The sequence below is a fragment of the Manacus vitellinus genome, unplaced genomic scaffold, assembly GCF_001715985.3.
Source record: "Manacus vitellinus isolate BGI_N305 unplaced genomic scaffold, ASM171598v3 scaffold_31_pilon, whole genome shotgun sequence".
In the NCBI taxonomy this organism is placed as follows: Eukaryota; Metazoa; Chordata; class Aves; order Passeriformes; family Pipridae; genus Manacus; species Manacus vitellinus.
In genome coordinates this window covers 1,835,228-1,853,823 of record NW_021940379.1, presented here as the reverse complement: position 1 = coordinate 1,853,823, position 18,596 = coordinate 1,835,228, and the positions used below count along the sequence as shown (strand labels likewise).

At 53.3% G+C, this 18,596-nt stretch overlaps 1 protein-coding gene across 1 annotated transcript in view; it reads left to right on the top strand.

Moving 5' to 3' along the window:
* MVK (mevalonate kinase) overlaps positions 1–12,169 on the top strand; it is a 21,032-nt gene extending 8,863 nt beyond the window's left edge. Inside the window, exons 2-9 of the mRNA XM_029961203.1 lie at positions 821–1,048; positions 2,119–2,274; positions 5,148–5,251; positions 6,063–6,108; positions 6,926–7,016; positions 7,424–7,540; positions 10,246–10,399; positions 10,696–12,169. Coding sequence (XP_029817063.1) covers positions 821–1,048; positions 2,119–2,274; positions 5,148–5,251; positions 6,063–6,108; positions 6,926–7,016; positions 7,424–7,540; positions 10,246–10,399; positions 10,696–10,847 — 1,048 coding nt within the window. The 3' untranslated portion in view covers positions 10,848–12,169. The remainder of the gene's footprint in view (positions 1–820; positions 1,049–2,118; positions 2,275–5,147; positions 5,252–6,062; positions 6,109–6,925; positions 7,017–7,423; positions 7,541–10,245; positions 10,400–10,695) is intronic.
* The last annotated feature ends 6,427 nt before the right edge of the window (positions 12,170–18,596 follow it).

Sequence of the window (18,596 nt, the reverse complement as noted above, 5' to 3'; positions counted from 1 at the left end):
GCTGCTCGGTGGGACCCTCTGTGAGGTGACCCTGCTGGGACCCCCTGTGGGATGATCGTGCAGGAACGCCCGTGGGGTGACTGTGGTGGGACCCCCGTGAGGCAACAATGCAGGGACCCCCCCATGAGGTGGCCATGCAGATGCCCCATGGGATGACAGTGCTGGGACCCCTCCATGGGGCAGGAACCCCCCGTGTGCTGACTGTGCTGGGACCCCTCACGGGGTTATTTGCAGTGTTTCCCTCGCTGTCTCTGACCCTGCTTGGTGTGTGTGCTTTGACCTGTCCCTGCACCCTCCCTCCATGTGACCCCCCCAGTGCTCAGGTGTGAGTATGTGCCCCCTTCAGTGTCTGTCCCCTCCTGTTTCAGGCTTCCAGGGACCTGTTCCTGTGCTGTTGTAGCTCAGGCAGTGTTGGAACACAGGCAGGAGCCAGGCAGGGACTATGTCCAGGGGTGTGACACATGGGGGGCCAAAAAGGAGCCTCTCTGGAGCTGGTCAGACCTGGGCTCCTGAGGAAGGCAGGGATAAGGGGGCCCGTTTCCTGCCTCTCTGCCCCACACCAGCCTTCACTGGAATTTCTGCAACATCTTGTACTGGATAGAGCCCTAGAATATCCCAGTTCCAGAATCCATGTTCTTTAATGAAGAGTTTGTTACTTCCCTAGTTCTCCATAGTGATCACTGGGAAGTGTAGCCAAGGAGACATTTGCAGGAAACACTTGGATTTCGGAGTGGCTGGGGGAGAATTTGCTTTGATTTTTATCATGAACCCTGAGGTAGAACCTAAAATCGGCTCCACCTGTTTCTGCCTACTGTAACAGAAGGTGTTGTAAATATTGCTTTCAGTTGAACAATTCCCTGGTTTCTAAGTGTTTAAATTCTCCCCTGCTTGCTTCCATAGCTGACTTTGAGGAGTCTAAGTCCCCCAGCCTAGAGCAGCTGGATGCACTGAGGGAGTTTGCTGGAATTGCTGCTGAAGCCACAGGTCCTGATAGCCTTGCTACCCTTGCCTTCCTGTACATGTGCCTGGCTATTTCAGCTAAGTATGGGTAAGGCTCTTCTCCTGCCCCAAAATAAACCTGTTGGGTGTTGTTCACCATTAGTTGCTGCTACGAAGTCATGGGGAGAAAACAAATCCTCGGGGCAAAATAAGGAATTACAAGGAGTCTCACTGCATTTGGGCTCTGGGCCCTCAGGAGACTTGAGAGCTGAGATGGTGGGTGGGTGCCCTGGGCAGGTGGGTTGGAAATTGCCTGCTTTCATTTAGGCATCAAGGGGCTGAAATCAGAGCAGTTCATCCCACAGTCACAACAGAGACATCCCTCCCTCCAGCTGGCAGCTCCTCCCAACTCAGGGCTGTTCCAGTTTCCAAATTTGCCCAGCACCATTGATGCTCTTGGTGTGACTGGGCAGGTGGTCAGTCTGATACAGCCCTGTTGGCTTTTAGAAACCAAGTCAGAGCCCAGCTTCAGTATTCACATCAAAGAAACCAAGGGTTAAAGAGCTGGGAAGTGCAGCTGCATCGTTGCTGGCCCTGCAGTCTGGGAGTTGCTCACTGGTGGCACTGGAGCTGTCACAGCTCTGAGACCAGCAGTACAGAGTTCTGACACTCACCCACAGGGAAAAGCTCCAGGGTTTCAATTTGGGGTCTGTAGTACAAGCCAGGTGTGCTCAGTGGAACAGAGGGACAGAGATGTGTTCATATTCCATCTTCCCATCAGCCCATTGCTCCAGTGGGATGTAACTACAATTACAGATTTGGAGTATTTACGCTTTATTTAGAAATATGTTTAAAATCATGTTCACAGCGATCTTTGAAGGGGCTCTTTGTGATGCTGCTCAAGTATTTAGTTACCAAGTGCTGTCCCTGCTGTCAGCCTGACAAGCTGTGCCAGTCATGGATCCAGCTCAGCAAGGCTTTGTCTCAGGCTTAGCTAGGCCACTCCACCGGGCAATGAGCCCTCCTGAAGCCCCTGTGTGTCAGATGTGTGTGCTGATGATGTCAGTTTTCAACCAGCTTTCCCTCCAGTCAGTCCCGTTTGGCCTCTTGCCTCTGTATAATGTTGTCTCATGGTGGAATTTGGGGTGGTTGTGTCATTCCTGTGTGTCTGTGTTCCAGGGACGTTCCAAGTGTGGACATCCTGGTGTGGTCGGAGCTGCCCACGGGAGCAGGGCTGGGCTCCAGTGCTGCCTATGCCGTGTGCTTGGCTGCTGCCCTGCTCATGGTGTGTGGGGCCATCTCCTGCCCGCTGCAGGAGGGAGACTCCACAGCCAGGTAAGGAACTGGGGAAGCCTCCCTGCCTGGCATCCACAGCTCTGCTCCCTGTGCCCCATCTTTCCTTTTACCTCCAGGAATTCTGGCACTACCACCTCTCCTGCTCTCTCTTGGCTGTGACCACAGCAGTGGCACCCTGAGCCCGTTTCCTGTCTCTCCCTAGTGTTCCCAACCCTGTCCCAGAGCCCTGACCTGAAACCACATTTATCATTCACTTCTCCTGATAGAAACAGCTGGATGCAGAGATGTATAAAACTCGTCTCATTTCCCTTGTCTGGTGTCACATACACATAGTTAAACAGAGGAAAAAAAAAACTTGATTTTTTTCCAAGCAAATAAAACACACACTTTAATGTGCTGAATTTTTTTAACCTCAATTTCCTCTGTTGTCTCTGAGCATCTTCCAGGTTTTGCTTTGAGTCCTCCAGGATCCTTTCTGGGTTTTCTGTATTTCCCATGGATTTTTTTTTTTCTGTGCGTGCTACATTTCCTCCTGATCTCCTGCCTGTCTTTCCCCTTTATCAGTGGCTGGTGAAAGAGAGTTTCTTTCCTTCTGCCCTTGGAGCTCAGCCCTGGAGGCCTGGTGTGCTGTGCCCTGTGTGAGAGGAGGCTCTGTTTGAAGCTGTGTGCCACAGCTGGAGGGGGGGTCAGAACTTCCTTGTGCTCCCTGTGCCAGGTGCAGCCTTTTCTGGCTGTATTTGGTGTGGGATGAGAGTGAGACTGCAGTGGGGGGGGGTCTCACTGTGTTCTGCTTCTAAACCAGAATTTGCAGCTTGACCCAGAAACAGGTTCTTGGAGGGAGCAGTTTGTCCCCTGTGCTTGGGCAAATCTCCCACACTGAGAACTGAAAGGGCAGCTCCACTCAGAGCAGCCAGGATGTCTTCATTCATTCCCTTGGCTGCAGCGTGGATCCAGCATAATTCCTTCCTTGCAGCTGGCACGCAGAGGGGAGAGTGAGAGATGGGGGTGTCAGACTTCAGAGGGTTTTTGCTTAACATGGCAAGAAAAGAACAGCGTGATATAATGGCTCCTGTGTTGGGAGGAATCGCAGCCTCTCAAAGAGGATTAAAAACAAGTGGTTTACAGCAAACCTCGCTCCTGTCTGGGAGTTGTGGTGTTGGGAGCTGTTCTCTGAGTGCTCCACAGATTAAGTACTGGCAAGTGGGATGCAAGGTGTGTGGAGATGGATAAAGACGTTCAGCTGAAGCCTGGGGAAGCGGGAGTGAAGGGAAACAGCTTCCACACAGCAGGTGGCTCTTGGAACTCCTGCCTTGCCTTGCAAGACTTTGTGAGGCTTTTCCAAAATCTGTATTTGTGCTTGTGCTCCAGCATGGAATACCTGTTTTATTCTAAAGACCTGTTGAATGGACTGTAGAGCAGGCTTGTGGTGTGCAAGGAGCGTCAGAGGTGTGTCTCTGTGCTCAAACTGAGAGTATGTTTAGATGGGATGTTGGGGAGAAATTCCTTCCTGTGAGGGTGATCAGGCCCTGGCACAGGTTGCTCAGAGAAGCTGTGGCTGCCCCATCCCTGCAAGTGTCTAAGGCCAGGCTGGACAGGGCTTGGAGCAGCTTGGGCTGGTGGAAGGTGTCACTGCCCATGGCAGGAGGTGGGATGAGATGAGCTTTAAGGTCCCTCCCAGTCCCAAACCATTCCATGATTTGGGTCCCTGCATGAGGTAAATGTGTCCCTGCAGGGTGCAGGAGGCTCAGCTGGCTCCCTGTGGGTGTTGAGTTTCCCATGAGGTGCCAGAATCCTTCAGTGTGGAGGGAACAAGTGGATTTGAGAGACTAGTGAGTTCTGAAGGGGATGTGTGGGAAGCCGTAGGGTTTTGGGAGGCAGTGGGGGAGAAATCTCTGAAGTCACAGCCAGCAATTGCTCTGTAAGTGGCAGCTCTGCCTTTGCTTTTTTTCTGCTTCTGCAGCCCGCTAATTAGTGTGTTCAGTAAGGGGCCTTGATCCTTGTGAGTCTGACCCAGCACCAAAGTCTGTGCCAGCATTTAAACTCCCAAAGCATTCAGCAGTTTGTGTGACTGCTTTTCAGACGACAGAAAACCTGCTTTTGCAATTTTTAGGATAACACCTTCTGGATGTGTGTCTGCTTCCCTTCTGTGCTCCCTGGGCCAGCACTTGGCACAGCTTCAAGTGTTTGGAGTTAATCCCCAAAAATCAAAGTATTTGCTGGAGATGGTGGAGTTAGAACTGATACACTCCAATTTTGGGAGGCTGTGCAGCTGAGCAGCTGGTGAGCAGGGGCTGAAGTTGCACATCTGAAATGCAGCTTTTACCATTCTGTTCTCACCCTCTGCTCCTGTAAGTGCACTGTCCTGCCTGTTGATGAGCAGGATCTCACACCAAGATCAGAGAATCATGGCATGGTTTGGGTGGGAAGAGACCTCAAAGATCATCTCATCCCACTCCCCTGCCATGGGCAGGGACACCTTCCACTAGCCCAGGTCGCTCCAAGCCCTGTCCATCCTGGCCTTGGACACTTCCAGGGATGGGGTGGCCACAGCTTCTCTGGGCAACCTGTGCCAGGGCCTTACCACCCTCACAGGGAAGGATTCCTTTGCAGTATCCCATCTAACCCTGCCCTCTGGCAGTGGGAAGCCATTCTCCTTGTCCTGTCACTCCTGAACCTTGTATATGGTCTCTCTAAATGTTTCTTCTGGCCACTTCAGGTCTTGGAAGGCCACAATTATTAGTTTCTCTTTTCCAGGCTGAACAATCCCAACTCCCTCAGCCTTTCCAATGTGTTTGGTGAGGTGGGGATGGGTTTGGACTTGCATCCTGTTAAATTTGATCTCCCTGAATCTGCTCCCTCCCTCACGCTGGCCTGGGGTAATTGTGTGTTGGGGTCATTTTCTTGCCTTCCAGGTGGACAGAAGAAGAGCTGACGTTGATTAACAGCTGGGCCTTCCAAGGGGAGCGGGTGATCCATGGCAATCCATCGGGTGTGGATAATGCTGTTGGTACCTGGGGTAGGTGTGTTTGCTGCTCCCCACAGAAACTCCCAAATCCAGAGCCCTGTTTTGTTCAGAGCAGAGGGAATCCTTCAGTTTGCCCCATCTGTGAGCTGGGACTGGAGCCAGCTGGGATGTTGGGGACTGGCTGCAGGAACACCAGGGCTCTGTGTCCCCCAGGCAGGTGCCGTGGGGCAGAGACCCCACCACAAATAACTGATATTTTAAACATTCTGGCAGGAACAAAGAAGCCTAATCCCGTCCCAGGGATAATGCTGGAGAAAATGCAGTTGGACAGCTGTCATTTAGTTTCAATTAGCAGAGACTTCCCAGTGTTTTGAAAGTGTCCTTGGAGACTGTTAATAATCTTTCTAATGAGACCTAATCGCAGTGCCTCTGTGAGGGTAGGAGCCAAGTGAGACATTCCTTCTGGACAATGAAATTCCATGCTGAAGGATGGCTGCTCACCCATTCAGTCCATAGAAGTCTTTTTGCTTGGCTCTGCCCCAGGGAAGCACTGCTGGATTCTGTTTTTTTTCAGGGAAGATTTACTGCTGGCCAAACTCTTTGCCTTTTAAAAAATTATTTGATGTGATCCCAGAGTAGAGGAGAGCAAAGGGAAGGGCCCTGGGTTAACTACATTCGGCCAGACCCTCTCATTAAGGCAGCAGGGTGAGGCACATTTGTGCTGCTGGAGAACATGGTTCATTTAGCTGGTGTTTCTTGCAATTACTGTCACAGGCTCTGGGTGAGGTTCTGAGGATGAAAGAGCTCCTGTGTTATCTCTGCACTCGCCCTGTGCTGAGACAATACATGTATTTTACTTTAGGTGGAGCCCTGAGATACCAAGCAGGAAAAATCACACCATTAAAGAGGTAATATTGGAGTTTAAAAATAACCCTCACACACGGTGGGTGGAACATGTCAGGGAGGCTCTGGGTGGGTGTTGTGGGTATAAGGATGATGGGAGGTGGCTGGAGCGTGGGAAGGGCTTTGCAGCCACATTTGGGGAGTGGGCAGCCTGAGTGTTGCCTTGGTTTGGGGTGGATGGGGGGGACAATGAAATGTTTGGTCATTATCTGACATTAGATGAACACAGCACAGAGGATCAATATTAATTTCATGGCATTATGGGCAGCAGGAATGGATCTGCTCCTGGCAGCAAATGACATTGTGGGGAGGGGAAACTTTGTGCTTACCTGGTGGGGGGAAAACCCACTGGCAGAGAGAAATCTGGGTCCTGCGTGTTCCCTCTGCCTCCTGCCAGCCAAGGATAATCTGACTCCATTAAAATCTTTCACAGTGCATGAAATTGCTCTATTAGCAGTTAATGGCCACTGCTGGCTACCCTCATGGAGAGGATTTCAAAGGAAAAATTTTGCTTGAAAACCATGGATTTCAGTAAATACATTACAGTCCTATTTATAGTACTAGTACAGTTGTTCCTTGCATCCAAGAGGAAAAAGCCTGAACCCAGCACTAAAGCACCTGCTTAAGCTTTGTAAAACTAATGGGTCTCCTTATGTTGGGTGTCTGAAAGAGGCCTTTTGAGGCAGAATGAGCCTTGGGGACTGTGAAGGAAAGAGGCCAGGAGATGTTCTCTGCCCATGGCAGGGGCTTGGAATGAGATGGGCTTTAAGGTCCCTTCCAACCCAAACTGCTCTGGGATTCTCTGTCTCCTGTTGCTTTCAGGGTGCCCACGCTGAGGATCTTGCTGACCAACACAAAAGTCCCTCGAAGCACCAAGGTCCTGGTGGCTGGGGTCAAGGAGAAGATCCTGAAGGTGCAGCACCTGCGTGGTTGTGGGCATGGAGATAACCCTCATGTGGGACTGTAGCTCCCACAGTGATCTTTTGGGAGATTCATCCTGTGGTCACTGCATTCCTATCTACTGCCTAAAACCCGGCTGCCTGGGAATGGGGGTTCAGCTCATCTCCTCCTTTTCTCCAGCATTAACAGGGCTTGCCACAAAAATCACCAGTTTGCAAAAGAACAGTTCATTCCTCTGGCCTTCCCCTCTCTTCCTCCATTTTCTGCAGGCAGGAGCAGCAGTGCCTTGCAGTGGGGTGCTCTGTGAATGAGTAGCCCCAAATGGGGTGAGGAATTGCCCAGCTCAGAGAGACTGGGACTGGTTTCATCCCAGTGCTTTGGAAGGCCAGTGTCTCACCTCTTCCTTCCCCCCCTTCTCAGTTCCCTGCAATAATGAACCCGGTGCTGGACTCCATCGATGCCATTTCTCAGGAGTGCCAAAGTGTTCTGGAAGAGATGCCTGCAAATCCATCACCAGAGTATTACCCTGTGCTGGAGGTAAGGGGCTTGTTCGCCAGTATTTTTAGACACTGCTGCTGTTGAACATCAAAATGTCATTTAAAGAACATTAGGTCTGAGAAAAAAAATGTGATGGCAGGAAATGTTCAGTTCCGAGCGAAGCCGTGGTCTGTGTGTGCTGCTTTTAATGCCCTTCCTGGAGCCAGGAGACACAAAATGCTGCTGCTGCCTCTCCACAGCTATGGGTGGGAATGGGGGTAGTGAGCCTGGGGCTCTGTGGACCTGTGGCTCTAGAGGGTTGGTTTCCCTTCCCTAAGAATTGTGATGTCTGTGCCATGGGCCAGCCATGCTTGCTCTGGCAGTCACTGTGAAGCAACTGCTCTGTCACTGCCAGGGCTGGAGTGAGGAGCAGGAGCCCAGAGCCACTGGTTTGTGATGGGCTGGTTCTGAGCCAGCTCCCAGTGCCCTGCGCTCGTCCTGGCTCCGGAGAACGACAGACAGAGCTGTGCCCAGAGCTGACCTGACAGTGATGCACGAGGTGCACACAAAGATCTGTTTGTCTTGGCTTTGCTCACAGAGAAGAGGCTGCTGGGGGGGAGGAACACGCTTCCGAGTGGAAGAAGTGCTGAGAGTGCTGTAATGCTGATCCCCAGCGCCCGGGGGAGGGATGTGTGTCCCAGCTGAGCCAAACCTGGCCTGGCCCTGGGAGCCAACCTGGACAGTCAGGAGCCACTTGGTACCAGCAAGGCAGATCTTTGTTGGCATCTGGATCTCTTCTGTGAGGACTCTGCTCGTCCTTGCTCTTGCTGGTGGGTTGTTCCCTCCGCAGCTGTGAGGGGTCTCCTGTGGGATTCGTGGCAAAGTCCTGCTCCCTTTGCACCAAGAGGGTGGTGGGATCCTGTACCCATCCGGGTGGACTGAGCTGGCATCAACTGGGGGAGGTCTGGAGTCTGTTCACAGCACAGCTTCACACCGCTCTTCTCCTTAATTCCATGTCCTCAGGCTGTTGCAAGTATTGGGGCACAGGGAAGAGGGGGGATAATTTGAGTTGTGCTCTGAGATCCTCACATGGAAGATGCCAAAGCATCCTTGTGTCCCACACCCAGGAAGCAGCTCTGCAGTGGGCAGGTTCCTGTCTTGAATCTGTTGTTTTGTCTTGTGCTTGAAGAGCCCTCAGAGGCCCAGCTGATTATATGCAGCATATATATAAAAATATATATTTTTGGCTGTTTCTGAAATGTGCTGTTCTGGCCGGTGCTGTATTAGACCCATCGAACTAGTCTAGTGTGTCATAAGCTGTCATCTGATTCCTGGCAGATTTTGGATCAGGAGATGACAGGTGTCTTGGATCATCACAGACAGTGCTGTGCCCTCACTCAGGCATGTAAAGAGGCCTCTGGATGGACATGTGTCCAGCCCAGCCGAGAAGGGTGATGGTTGTGCTCTGTGTGCTGCTGGCTCCTTCCTCTCCCTGCTGTTCTTTAAACAGGACAGAAATGCTCTGGAAGGGGAAGAGGGATTATTCCTGCACTGTCCCCTCCTTGTAGTGTTGGCAGGAGACCTGTGTGGAGCTGAGAGAGGGTGATGTGCCCCTGTGTTCCCTGTGCATCCCTCCTGGCTCACTGTGAGCCGCAGACAGGTAAGAGCTTTGGCCACTGGCTGGAGGAGGGAACACAGGGCTGCTGTTAGGGAGCCTTTCTGGGACTGGTCCTGTGTCCCCTGGCTTGTGACAGCCTCTGGGAGCAGCCACCACGTGCTTTGGAGGTGGTGGAGTTGGGGTGTCAGAGTGGTGTTGCTGAGAACAACCTCTGCTGCTGGTGCTGATGAGCTATGATGGCCCTGTGGTACCTGGGGTCCAGTGTCAGCTCCTGGCCCTGCTCCAGACTTACTCTGAGCACAGGCCAAGCCCTTCCCTCTGTTCCTGAATCCATCACCTGTTGTACTGGGAGGAGAGAAGCTGTAACTCCCAGCTCTGTGGTGTTTTCCATCCCTTGGGGCTGCTCGGGCAGCTCTCTGGAGCAGCAGGTCTGTGCCTGGCTGGGGCAGCAGGCAGGGCTGCACTCACAGTGCTGCCAGGAGGGTAGGGGTGCATTCACAGGGTGGCCTGTGCTGCTCCTGAGGGAAGGACTCTGTCGACCCCACTCGAGCTGGGTGCCAGATTCCCAGTGTGGAGCTGCCAAGAGGCCCCTTGGCTCCCGACCCAGGCCCTGCCCATGAGGAGGAGAAGTGCTGCCCAAAGCAAGCAAGGGGAGGTACCTTCATGTGGCCTCTGCAGTGGTGCCTCAGTTGTGTCAGAAGTCCCTGGATTTAACTCTGCTGGGTGGATGGCAGGGCAGGGCAGGGGGACAGCCAGGAATGAGAGATGCTGGCTCAGTGCCCTTCCCGTGGCCTTGCACAGCCTCCTGCTCAACACTCGTGTGACAGGGAGAGGAAAGGAGTCAGGAGGCATCACAGAGCTCTGCAATAAATGTCTGCTGGCAGCTTGCAGTGATCAGGGTTTTCTCAGGAGGTCCAGGAGCTGTTGTACCCTTGTCACTCTACAATGTGTGAGGGGGACAGGGACAGATGAGCAGCCCAAGGCTCAGACTCTGTCCTAACCTTGTTGCCTGGTGCTGGTGGGTGAATTTCTGGCAGAAACGGGATGGTTGGAAGGTAGGGCAACTCCCCTGCGCCTCTCTACCTCTTCTGTAAAGACCATTCTGTCTCCACATGTGCTCACCTCATCTCTGTGTGGTTGCTTTTAGGAATTCTTTGACATAAACCAACACCACTTGAACGTGCTGGGGGTTGGCCACCCGTCCCTGGACAGGCTGTGCCAGGTGACAGCGTCCCATGGGCTGCACAGCAAACTGACCGGGGCTGGCGGGGGCGGCTGTGCCATCACCCTGCTGCCACCAGGTCAGTGACTGCCACCCTGGGCATCCTCCCCCGTTCCCCACGGCCCTGGGGGGCTCAGCTTTGGGGGCAGAGGGATCACTGCCAGCCTGGTGGGCTGTGGCAGGATGGGTGGGTGTACGCGGGTGGGTTGCAGTGTGTCATCCAGGGGCGATTCAGGGCATTCATTTATGTGTGTCAGGCCCTGAGGGCACTGGCCCCGTGCCAGGGGCCATGTGTTTAAAGGTGCCATGGCCTGTTTTGCTCTCCCTGTGGTGGCCCAGCTGACTCACTGGCTGCTCTTGCCTTCCTCTTGGCAGACACCTCCCCACTGGCCGTGGAAGCAGCCAAGCAAGACTTGTGTGCCTGTGGATTTGAATGCTGGGAGACCAAGATTGGGGCCCCCGGGGTGACCCTGCACTCCCTCTCCTCTCTGAACACCCAAGTGCTGCACATGCTCTCCCAGAGTTAAGCTGCTGCCTCTGGCAAGAAGAGTCCTTGGCACCAAAACTCGGAGCTTTGTGTGCCTGGATGCCTGGAAACTTCTTCCCCACTCTCCTGTGTCACTGAGGGCCTCTACACATGGATGTGGAGGCAGTTTTCAGCCTGCTGTCACTGGGACTGGGGGCTGCCATGGGGACCCAGGAGCACCTGCCTGCTCTTGGATGAGGTGTGGGTTTGACCCAGGCTCTCAAAATCCTGGTTTGAATTTACTTTCTCAACTGCTCTGCTAATCCCAAGGGGCGGGAGGAGAGGGGCTTGGCTGGATTCCAGCAGGATAATGATGCTTTGCTGCTTCAGATGCATGTGGTGTCTCCTTCCTGCCTGGTGTCCCGTGGAGGGGGCTGGCAAGGTGGATGTGCTTTGACATTTTTGGGTGACGAGCATCTTGGCAGCTGAGGGTTGACGCTCAGATCTCTGTTTCTTCTGGACTCCACAGTAGAGAGGAAACCTTTAATATGGCTCTTACTGCTACTAATTAAGAGTTGGGTAATTAAAATGCAAGATAGAGCACAATTCCAGTGAAATTATCAGTTTTCACTCTTTTCCATAATCTCTGCCTGGGCTGATAAGCAGAATGCTGTAGTCGGGCTCTGTTTTTATTCACAGACTCAAGGTCTGGCTCAAACAGCACCTGTCACCTGCAAAGAGGGCAATTCCAGGCAAGGGCAGGCTTAAAATTTCTGCTTTTAATAACTGTTCTCTCACGCTTCAGTCATAAACCAGCACGTCCCTGACCCTGCCTGGTGTTGGGTTTACTTTGATGTAATTAAGTAGGGGAAAGAAACCCAAACCACGTCCTCAAAAGCTCACCATAAGTTGCAGTTGGCAAACTCTAAAACCTAAATGCATTTAGACTTATTACACAAATGTAAATGGATTTTTTTACTCCTGAAATTTTAATGAGTTGTGCCACGGAACAGAAGGGAATTGGCAGGGAAGTGGCTGAAGCCGGAGTCTCTGGGAGCCATGAGCTGACTCTGAGTGACTGTGGTCTCTGCTGTACCTGCCAAAGGAGTTTTATCATTGTTCTCTTTGTCTGGGGTGGGTTTTTTAAGTGGGTTTTTAAGTGCATCTCTGCTCAAGAATTGCTTCATTTAAAACTGAGTAATGAATTGACAGAGGTGTTGGAACTTGCCTTCCCCTTCCAGCCCAGGTGTAACAAAAGCAACTGTGAGAACCTGAGATGTTCTGGCTCTAAGCTCCCAGCATCATGGTGACCAGCTTTAATTCCCTGATCACATGTAAAACTGTCTCTGGTTTTAATAAATTGATGGGTTTTTTATGTGCAAAGTGTTCTTTGATAATTATTCTGGGTACAAAAGGAAAACAGTACCTTACACTGCTTCAGGAGAGCAGGTCTCAGATGCTGGCTTTCTACATGTCTAATTACAATTCCAATTTGCATCCAAGAACGGCTTTACACTAATCACAAGTCAGAAAGGCTGATAAATAATTTACTATTTTCTAATACAGTGTAATCAATGTGAGTATCTGGGAGCATGTTGACTTTAACCACTTACATGTGTCTGTACTTTGTGAGGGTTGGCACAAAGAAATGCCAAATCCAGCACGGGGAAAACTCGCTTCTAAACAGCACGTCAGGGGCTGAGCCTCATTAACTGCCTTCCCTGGAGCGAGGGCTGGGGGAGAGAATGGAGAGGGAACTCACAGAATCCCAGGATCACTGAGCTTGGAAAAGACCTCCAAGATCATCAAGTCCAGCCCTTGACTGGCCCCCTCCTTGTCACCAGACTAGAGCACTGAGTGCCATGTCCAGTGTTCCTCGTACACCTCCAGGGGTGGGGACTCCACTGCCTCCCTGGGCAGCTGCTTCCAAAGCCTGACCACCCTTTCCATGAGGGAATTCTTCCTGATGTCCAGCCTGAACCAGCCACCTCTGCAGGTTTGTTTCCTCCAGGTTTGCTCATCTCACTCTGCTCCCTGCTGCAGTGGAAGTGGGGGATGTTCCCAGGCCAGGGATGGGTGTGGCACTGTGGGGGACAGGAGGGTGCCCTGGGCTGAGGTCTGTGGGACTCTGCTGTGGGAAGGGCCCCGAGCCAGGGTGGCACTGCCAGCAGGACCCTGCCCACACCAACACTGGGGCTCTGCCTTCCCTGTGCCACAGGGACCAGAACTGCTGAAATCAGCACCTGGAGCCAGTCCCAGTCTGTTGGAAGTAAGCACAGATTTCACATCCATCTGTGAGCACGGGAGTGCCCGTTCCCTCCTTTCCAAATTCCTCCTTTGCCAGCTCCATCAGAGGCTTCTCAGGGGCCTCATACACCCACTGGGATAACCCAGGGATGTCTGGAATGTATCCCAACTTCTACAAGGGAATCACCCCTTCATTTGCAACAACTTGCAATCACCTCCTGTGATTCCTTGAGATCTGGGGTACAGGGACCCCATTCCTGCCCCTCATCAGCCATGGGCAGCAGGAGCAGCTGCTCCCATGGGAATGATGCCTCACAGGGACACAGGGGATACAGCAGGAGACACAGCCGCCTCTCTCCTGCACTTTGCTGCCTTGGGAGCAGAACTGGAGCCCAGCCCAAACCCCGTGGAGCGTGTTCTCCCCACGGATCATCCCTCCTCTCCCAGCCACCCCACAGCCGTGCGCTGCGCTGCTCCCACGTTACGGATGTGCAGTGGAGCAGCGATTGCTGCTGAAGGATTAGCCTGGTAATTTGGCTAATTTTTCTCAAGCTTCATTTTTCACATTATGAGCTTTGCAGAAAGACTAACGAGCCTGGGTTTGCCTCTAATAGCCAGCGCAGGAACGGGGAGGGGAAGATGTGCTCCATCCTAAAGGATGGATTGAGGAATTGGGAGCACACTGGCCATCCTGGACAGGCTGCTGAGGGCAAGTGTGGGGGCCCCTTGAGAGCTGGGGGGTCACTGGTGTTTCTTGGCACCAAAAGGAAAACACTTTGTGTAAAAATACCCTCCTTTTCCTTCGCAGCCAGTGCACGGGGCAACCTCGCCCTTGGAGTGTCTCCCACCACCCCAGAGGGCTCCTGTGCCCCCCAGCACATGTCCCCCTGACCCAGGACCCCACTGCTCCCTGCCTGGCCCCTGCCAGGCACAGATGGTATTATTATTGTTTGTTTTCACTCCATGTCAGCAGTGGCTTCTTTCTGCTCCGGTGAATAGATGCTGAGGAGGCAGTGACATTATTGGAGAGCACGGAGAGAGCAGAAACAGGGTCAGGGAGAGAGAGGAAATGTCAGCGCGCAGCCACGGAGGGGTGGGGGGCTGCTGGGGACCCTCAGGGCTCCCTGACACTCCCAGGGTCCCTGCTGGGATCAGGGTGGGGGAGTGGACCAGGACCCCGGAAGGCTGTGAAGGGCTCAGCGCTGTTCCTGGGACTCCGCATAGCGGCGCCTGGAGGCTTGGCGTACTGGGGGCGTCCCCTCTGCGAGGCTGGGGGTGCCCCCAGGACATAGTCGAGACTCCCATCACAGTCATTTCCAGGCATTGTAGATCTTCATCTCCCGCTCGACGGCCTCCCTGTCCCCTCTGCCACCTGTCCCTTGGGATTTTGGCTCCCCATTCCGGGGCTCAGCCACCAACACACAGGGCCTGGGAGCCCGTCCCCGCCATCCTCCCCCCCCCACCCTCCCCTCCCTGCACGCTGAAGGTTTTGAAAGTTAAGTATTACCGTCTGCTTTGTTGTTGCCTAACTACGACAGACAAATTGAGAACTAGTTGTCAAAATGTCAGTGCACAACAAATCAACATTCAAAATGAGTCTCAGCGCTATGTGGTGTATAATTAAAAAAAAATCCTTTTTAGAAATTTCAGCAAGCGTTGGCTCTGCTTTATATTTGTCTGTGTGATTAATAAAGGCAGCTAATTTTCAGACTTTAAAAACAGCTAGAAAATAGCTCCTAATTACATATTAGGTTCCAAGCGGCCCCCGCTGAGCGAGCCTGGTATTGGTGGGCCAGAGAATTTGGCAGGGGCTTAATTACATTCTGAGCATCATCTAATTTTAGTTAAATGTAATGTAATCAGCAGCAGATGTCTGAAATAAAATATGAATTATGAATATGATGAAATTTCATTCTTGAATAAAAAAGTAATTTGCTATTTAGTTCATTAAAGTCGCAGAGGTTTATTAGGGAGCAGGTACATGGTGCGGCTGGTTCTATTAAAATGATATTTCAGAGGGAGCAGGAAATTACATTAAAGGTGCTAAAATATTCCACCAGGACGATGCACCGTGTGGGAATTAATGTTTACAAAAATAATGGAGCCCCTGTGCTGGCACCGGCTCGGGGGTTCCCATTAATGCAAGTGATGTTCCCACATCCCGAGGGGACCCTGGACGGTCCCTGGATCTGCTCCATGTGTCCCGGGATGCAACTGGGCTCTTCACGCTGTTGGGCTCCAGAGTTTCCCCCATTATTTCACAGAATTCCAGGATCATTTAGGTTGGAAAAGACCTCCAAGACCATAAAGTCCAACTTGTATCTCATCCTCACCTTGTCAACCAGACCATAGCACTGAGTGCCATGTCCAGTTGTTCCTTGGACACCTCCAGGGGTGGGGACTCCACCACCTTCCTGGGCAGCCCCTTCCAATGTTTAACAACCTTTTCCATGAAGAAAGTCCTCCTGATGTCCAACCTGAACCTCCCCTGGCACAGCTTGAGGCCATGGGGACAAGAGGCTCCAGCATGAGGGCATGGGGCCATCGATCTGGGCTCCATGTGCCTTATTCCAGCTTGGCCAGGACAGCAAAGCACCAGTTCTCCCATCGGCTCTGGCACCACGGCGGATCCTCACAGGACACCATCGCCTGGACATCTCTCCCCGCAGCATCCTCTGCAGCTTCATCTCTGAAGTTTAAATTGCTTTTCTCTATCCCTCAGTGGCCCACACTGACAGATAAGCATCTCCCGGAGAGGGAGAAGGACGGCGTGTTCATTATTTCCTTGTATTACAGATGCTGTCATTTTAATCCCTCCTGGATGCCGGGAGAAAGGCTGCGCCTGGGCTCCGGCTCAGAGCCCTGTCCGTCTCCAATGTGCTCTCCAAGAAAACCCCGTGGCTGGTTCGTCCTGCACGGCAGGAAATCCCAGGGCACATCCCAGCTGCCTGGTCCTGGTGGCTCTGATGTGCCCGGCACAGGTGATGCTCGTGGTGAGCGTCAGTGCCGGCGTTGTGGCACAGCCGGGCTGCCACGCTCGCCGGCGTGGGCTCGCCGTCCTCCCTCTTCTATTCATCAAGGGCATGACAGCTAAAATTCATTTGAAGATGAAGAAAGTGCCGGCTAATCCTTTCTGGGAGACAGTGATAGACTGGCGGCTCGGGAAGAATTGCACAGCAGTAATGAAATTAGGCTAAAACTGCTGGCGGATAGCAGATAATTGCCCTTGTCTGTCACGAGGAATAACATCTCCCAAATCCAACACAATGATTGTTAAAGTTGCGGGAATTTATTTTATTTATTTTACGGGCTCGGGGTTGGCTTTCCAAAGGTCTTTCCCAGGAAAATAAAGGAGTGGGAGTTGTGTGGTTGCCTCCCACCTTCTGCGGGTGCTTCCGCCGACTCAGCTGCGGCAGCTCGTCCGCCCTGCTGGAGCAGCACACGCACGATGACAAGGACACCCCAATGTGGGACCCCACTGGGGCTGTTCCCGGGAGCAGGAGAGGAACCAGCCGGCGCCATGTGCTGCTTGGAGGAGCCGGTGGCAGAGCTGCTGCTGGTCCGTCCTCAGCTCCCACTGACCTTCTGGTGCTTGCCAGGGGAAATCCATCCCCCAGCATCACGTCCTGCCTGCGTGGTGCCGGGGTGGGAGCTGGTGTTGGAGTGGCCACACAAGCCCCAGCACCTGGTCTGTGCTGACCACCAGCCGTTTGTTCCGTAATGGATGGGGGCGGTGGAGGCCCCACGCGGGTGAGTGACTGCGCTGGCCGGCGCCGGCGATGTTTTATACGGCAGGGCTGGCACGGGTAATTTACTGCGCCCGGCAATAACATATTTCACTTCCCGTCTCCCAGATGAAGATTACTTGTGTTTGAAAGTGCCTGAACACACACTCAATTCTGCTTAAACGCTCGCAGGCAGCCGAGCGCGGATCGTCCCGGCGGCTCGGCCGGCTCAGCCCTGCTCCGGGGTGGCACGGGAATGAGGATGGGAGTGGGGACAGGGATGGGGACACAGCTGGATCACAGCCCCTGCTCCCTCTGGAGCTGCTCACAGTGCTGGAAAACCCACCCGCAGCACCCGACGCAGCGGCTGGAAATATTCAATCCACCTTCCCTGACATTTAATCCATCCGGGCGAGGAGCTCTGTGGCATTTCCAAGAGGAGCTGGGGAAAGGTCGGGGGTGGAAAAGGTTGGCAGGGTCAGTGCTCCTGCCTCACCCCACGGCTCCTCCTGACCACCCCTCAGACAACTGCGGCACAGACACCACATCGGCTGGATATCACTTCCAATGGCTGGTGCTGCACTCCTGGAAGTGCCACGTGCTGTCCTGGGATGCCTGAGCCACATGCAAGATGGGTCAGCACATACAAAGGGGGGTCATGTCTGCACCTCCAAACAATCCCTGTGAGAGGCCGAGGCAGAGGGCAGGAGCTGGGGCTGCAGAGGGTGAGGGGCTCAGAGCAATGGGGGACCTGTGGCAGGGCCGTGCTGCCAGTGCTGGACCCCATCCAGCTCCTTCCCTCGCCAACAGCCTGGGACAGGCTCTGGCTCTGAGCAGAGCTGAGGTGGGAATGTGAGAGCCCCAGGGCTATGCTGGCCCTGCTGAGCCCCCTGTCACCCCTGGCCCCCCCAGATGGGGTGCTGGACCCAGGGCTGCTGCTCCCCCTGGCCCCCCCAGATGGGGTGCTGGACCCAGGGCTGCTGCTGCTCCTGCCAGCGCCGGCGCGTCTCCAGCGCTCCCAGCGCGGCGCTGCCATTAATGGATGTGAATGTGTCACCAGCCCATTTGTCTTCATTTGGTGCCAGCTGGCACACGCAGGGCTGTGCCAGGGCCAGGCACTCAGCCCTGGACCCACATCACTCCCAGCACAGCTCAGCCTGTCCCAGCACCAGGATGTGGTGCTGGCATGGCCAGTGCAACAAAAAACAGCCAATGATGCCCATTCCTCTTCCCAGGGAGAATTCCCAGTCACTTTGCAGGCATGGGACTGCCAGCCTGAGACCCCGGCATGGCTGGGAAGGCCCCCCGTGAACCCTTTGTCTGTGGCACAACCTCTGTGTGCCCACGGTGATGCTGAGCTGGTGTCCTGGAGGAGGTGGGCATGGATTTTGGGGCATGGCAAGGCTGGGATCAGGCAGGCTGGCTCAGAGCTCCCATCAGCTCCCCGTGGTCACCCATGGCCACTGTCATCCTGCCATGGTGACTGTGCCAGAGGGGGACTGCCATGCCACCACCATGTCCCAACAGATTCCAGGATGAAGCCTCTCTGCTGTATCTGGGTAATTTCTGATTAAGGATTGCCGTACCATCGGCTTTGGTTTGATTGCAGATGTTTTTAATTATATCGTATAAGATCGTATTATGTAATTGCATTTATCTGATTGAAGCCTTAATTGTAGGATTTCATAATGGTTTGACTGGGTAAATACACCGTCGTGTCTGTTGTCCCCCACCGAAAATTAGGTGCTTCATGTCTTTATTGCATTATCCTGGAGAGGAGCTTAAATTGGGAAAGAAAGAATTAGGAGGGAGAGAAGAAAGGAAAGGCAACTTTGTCA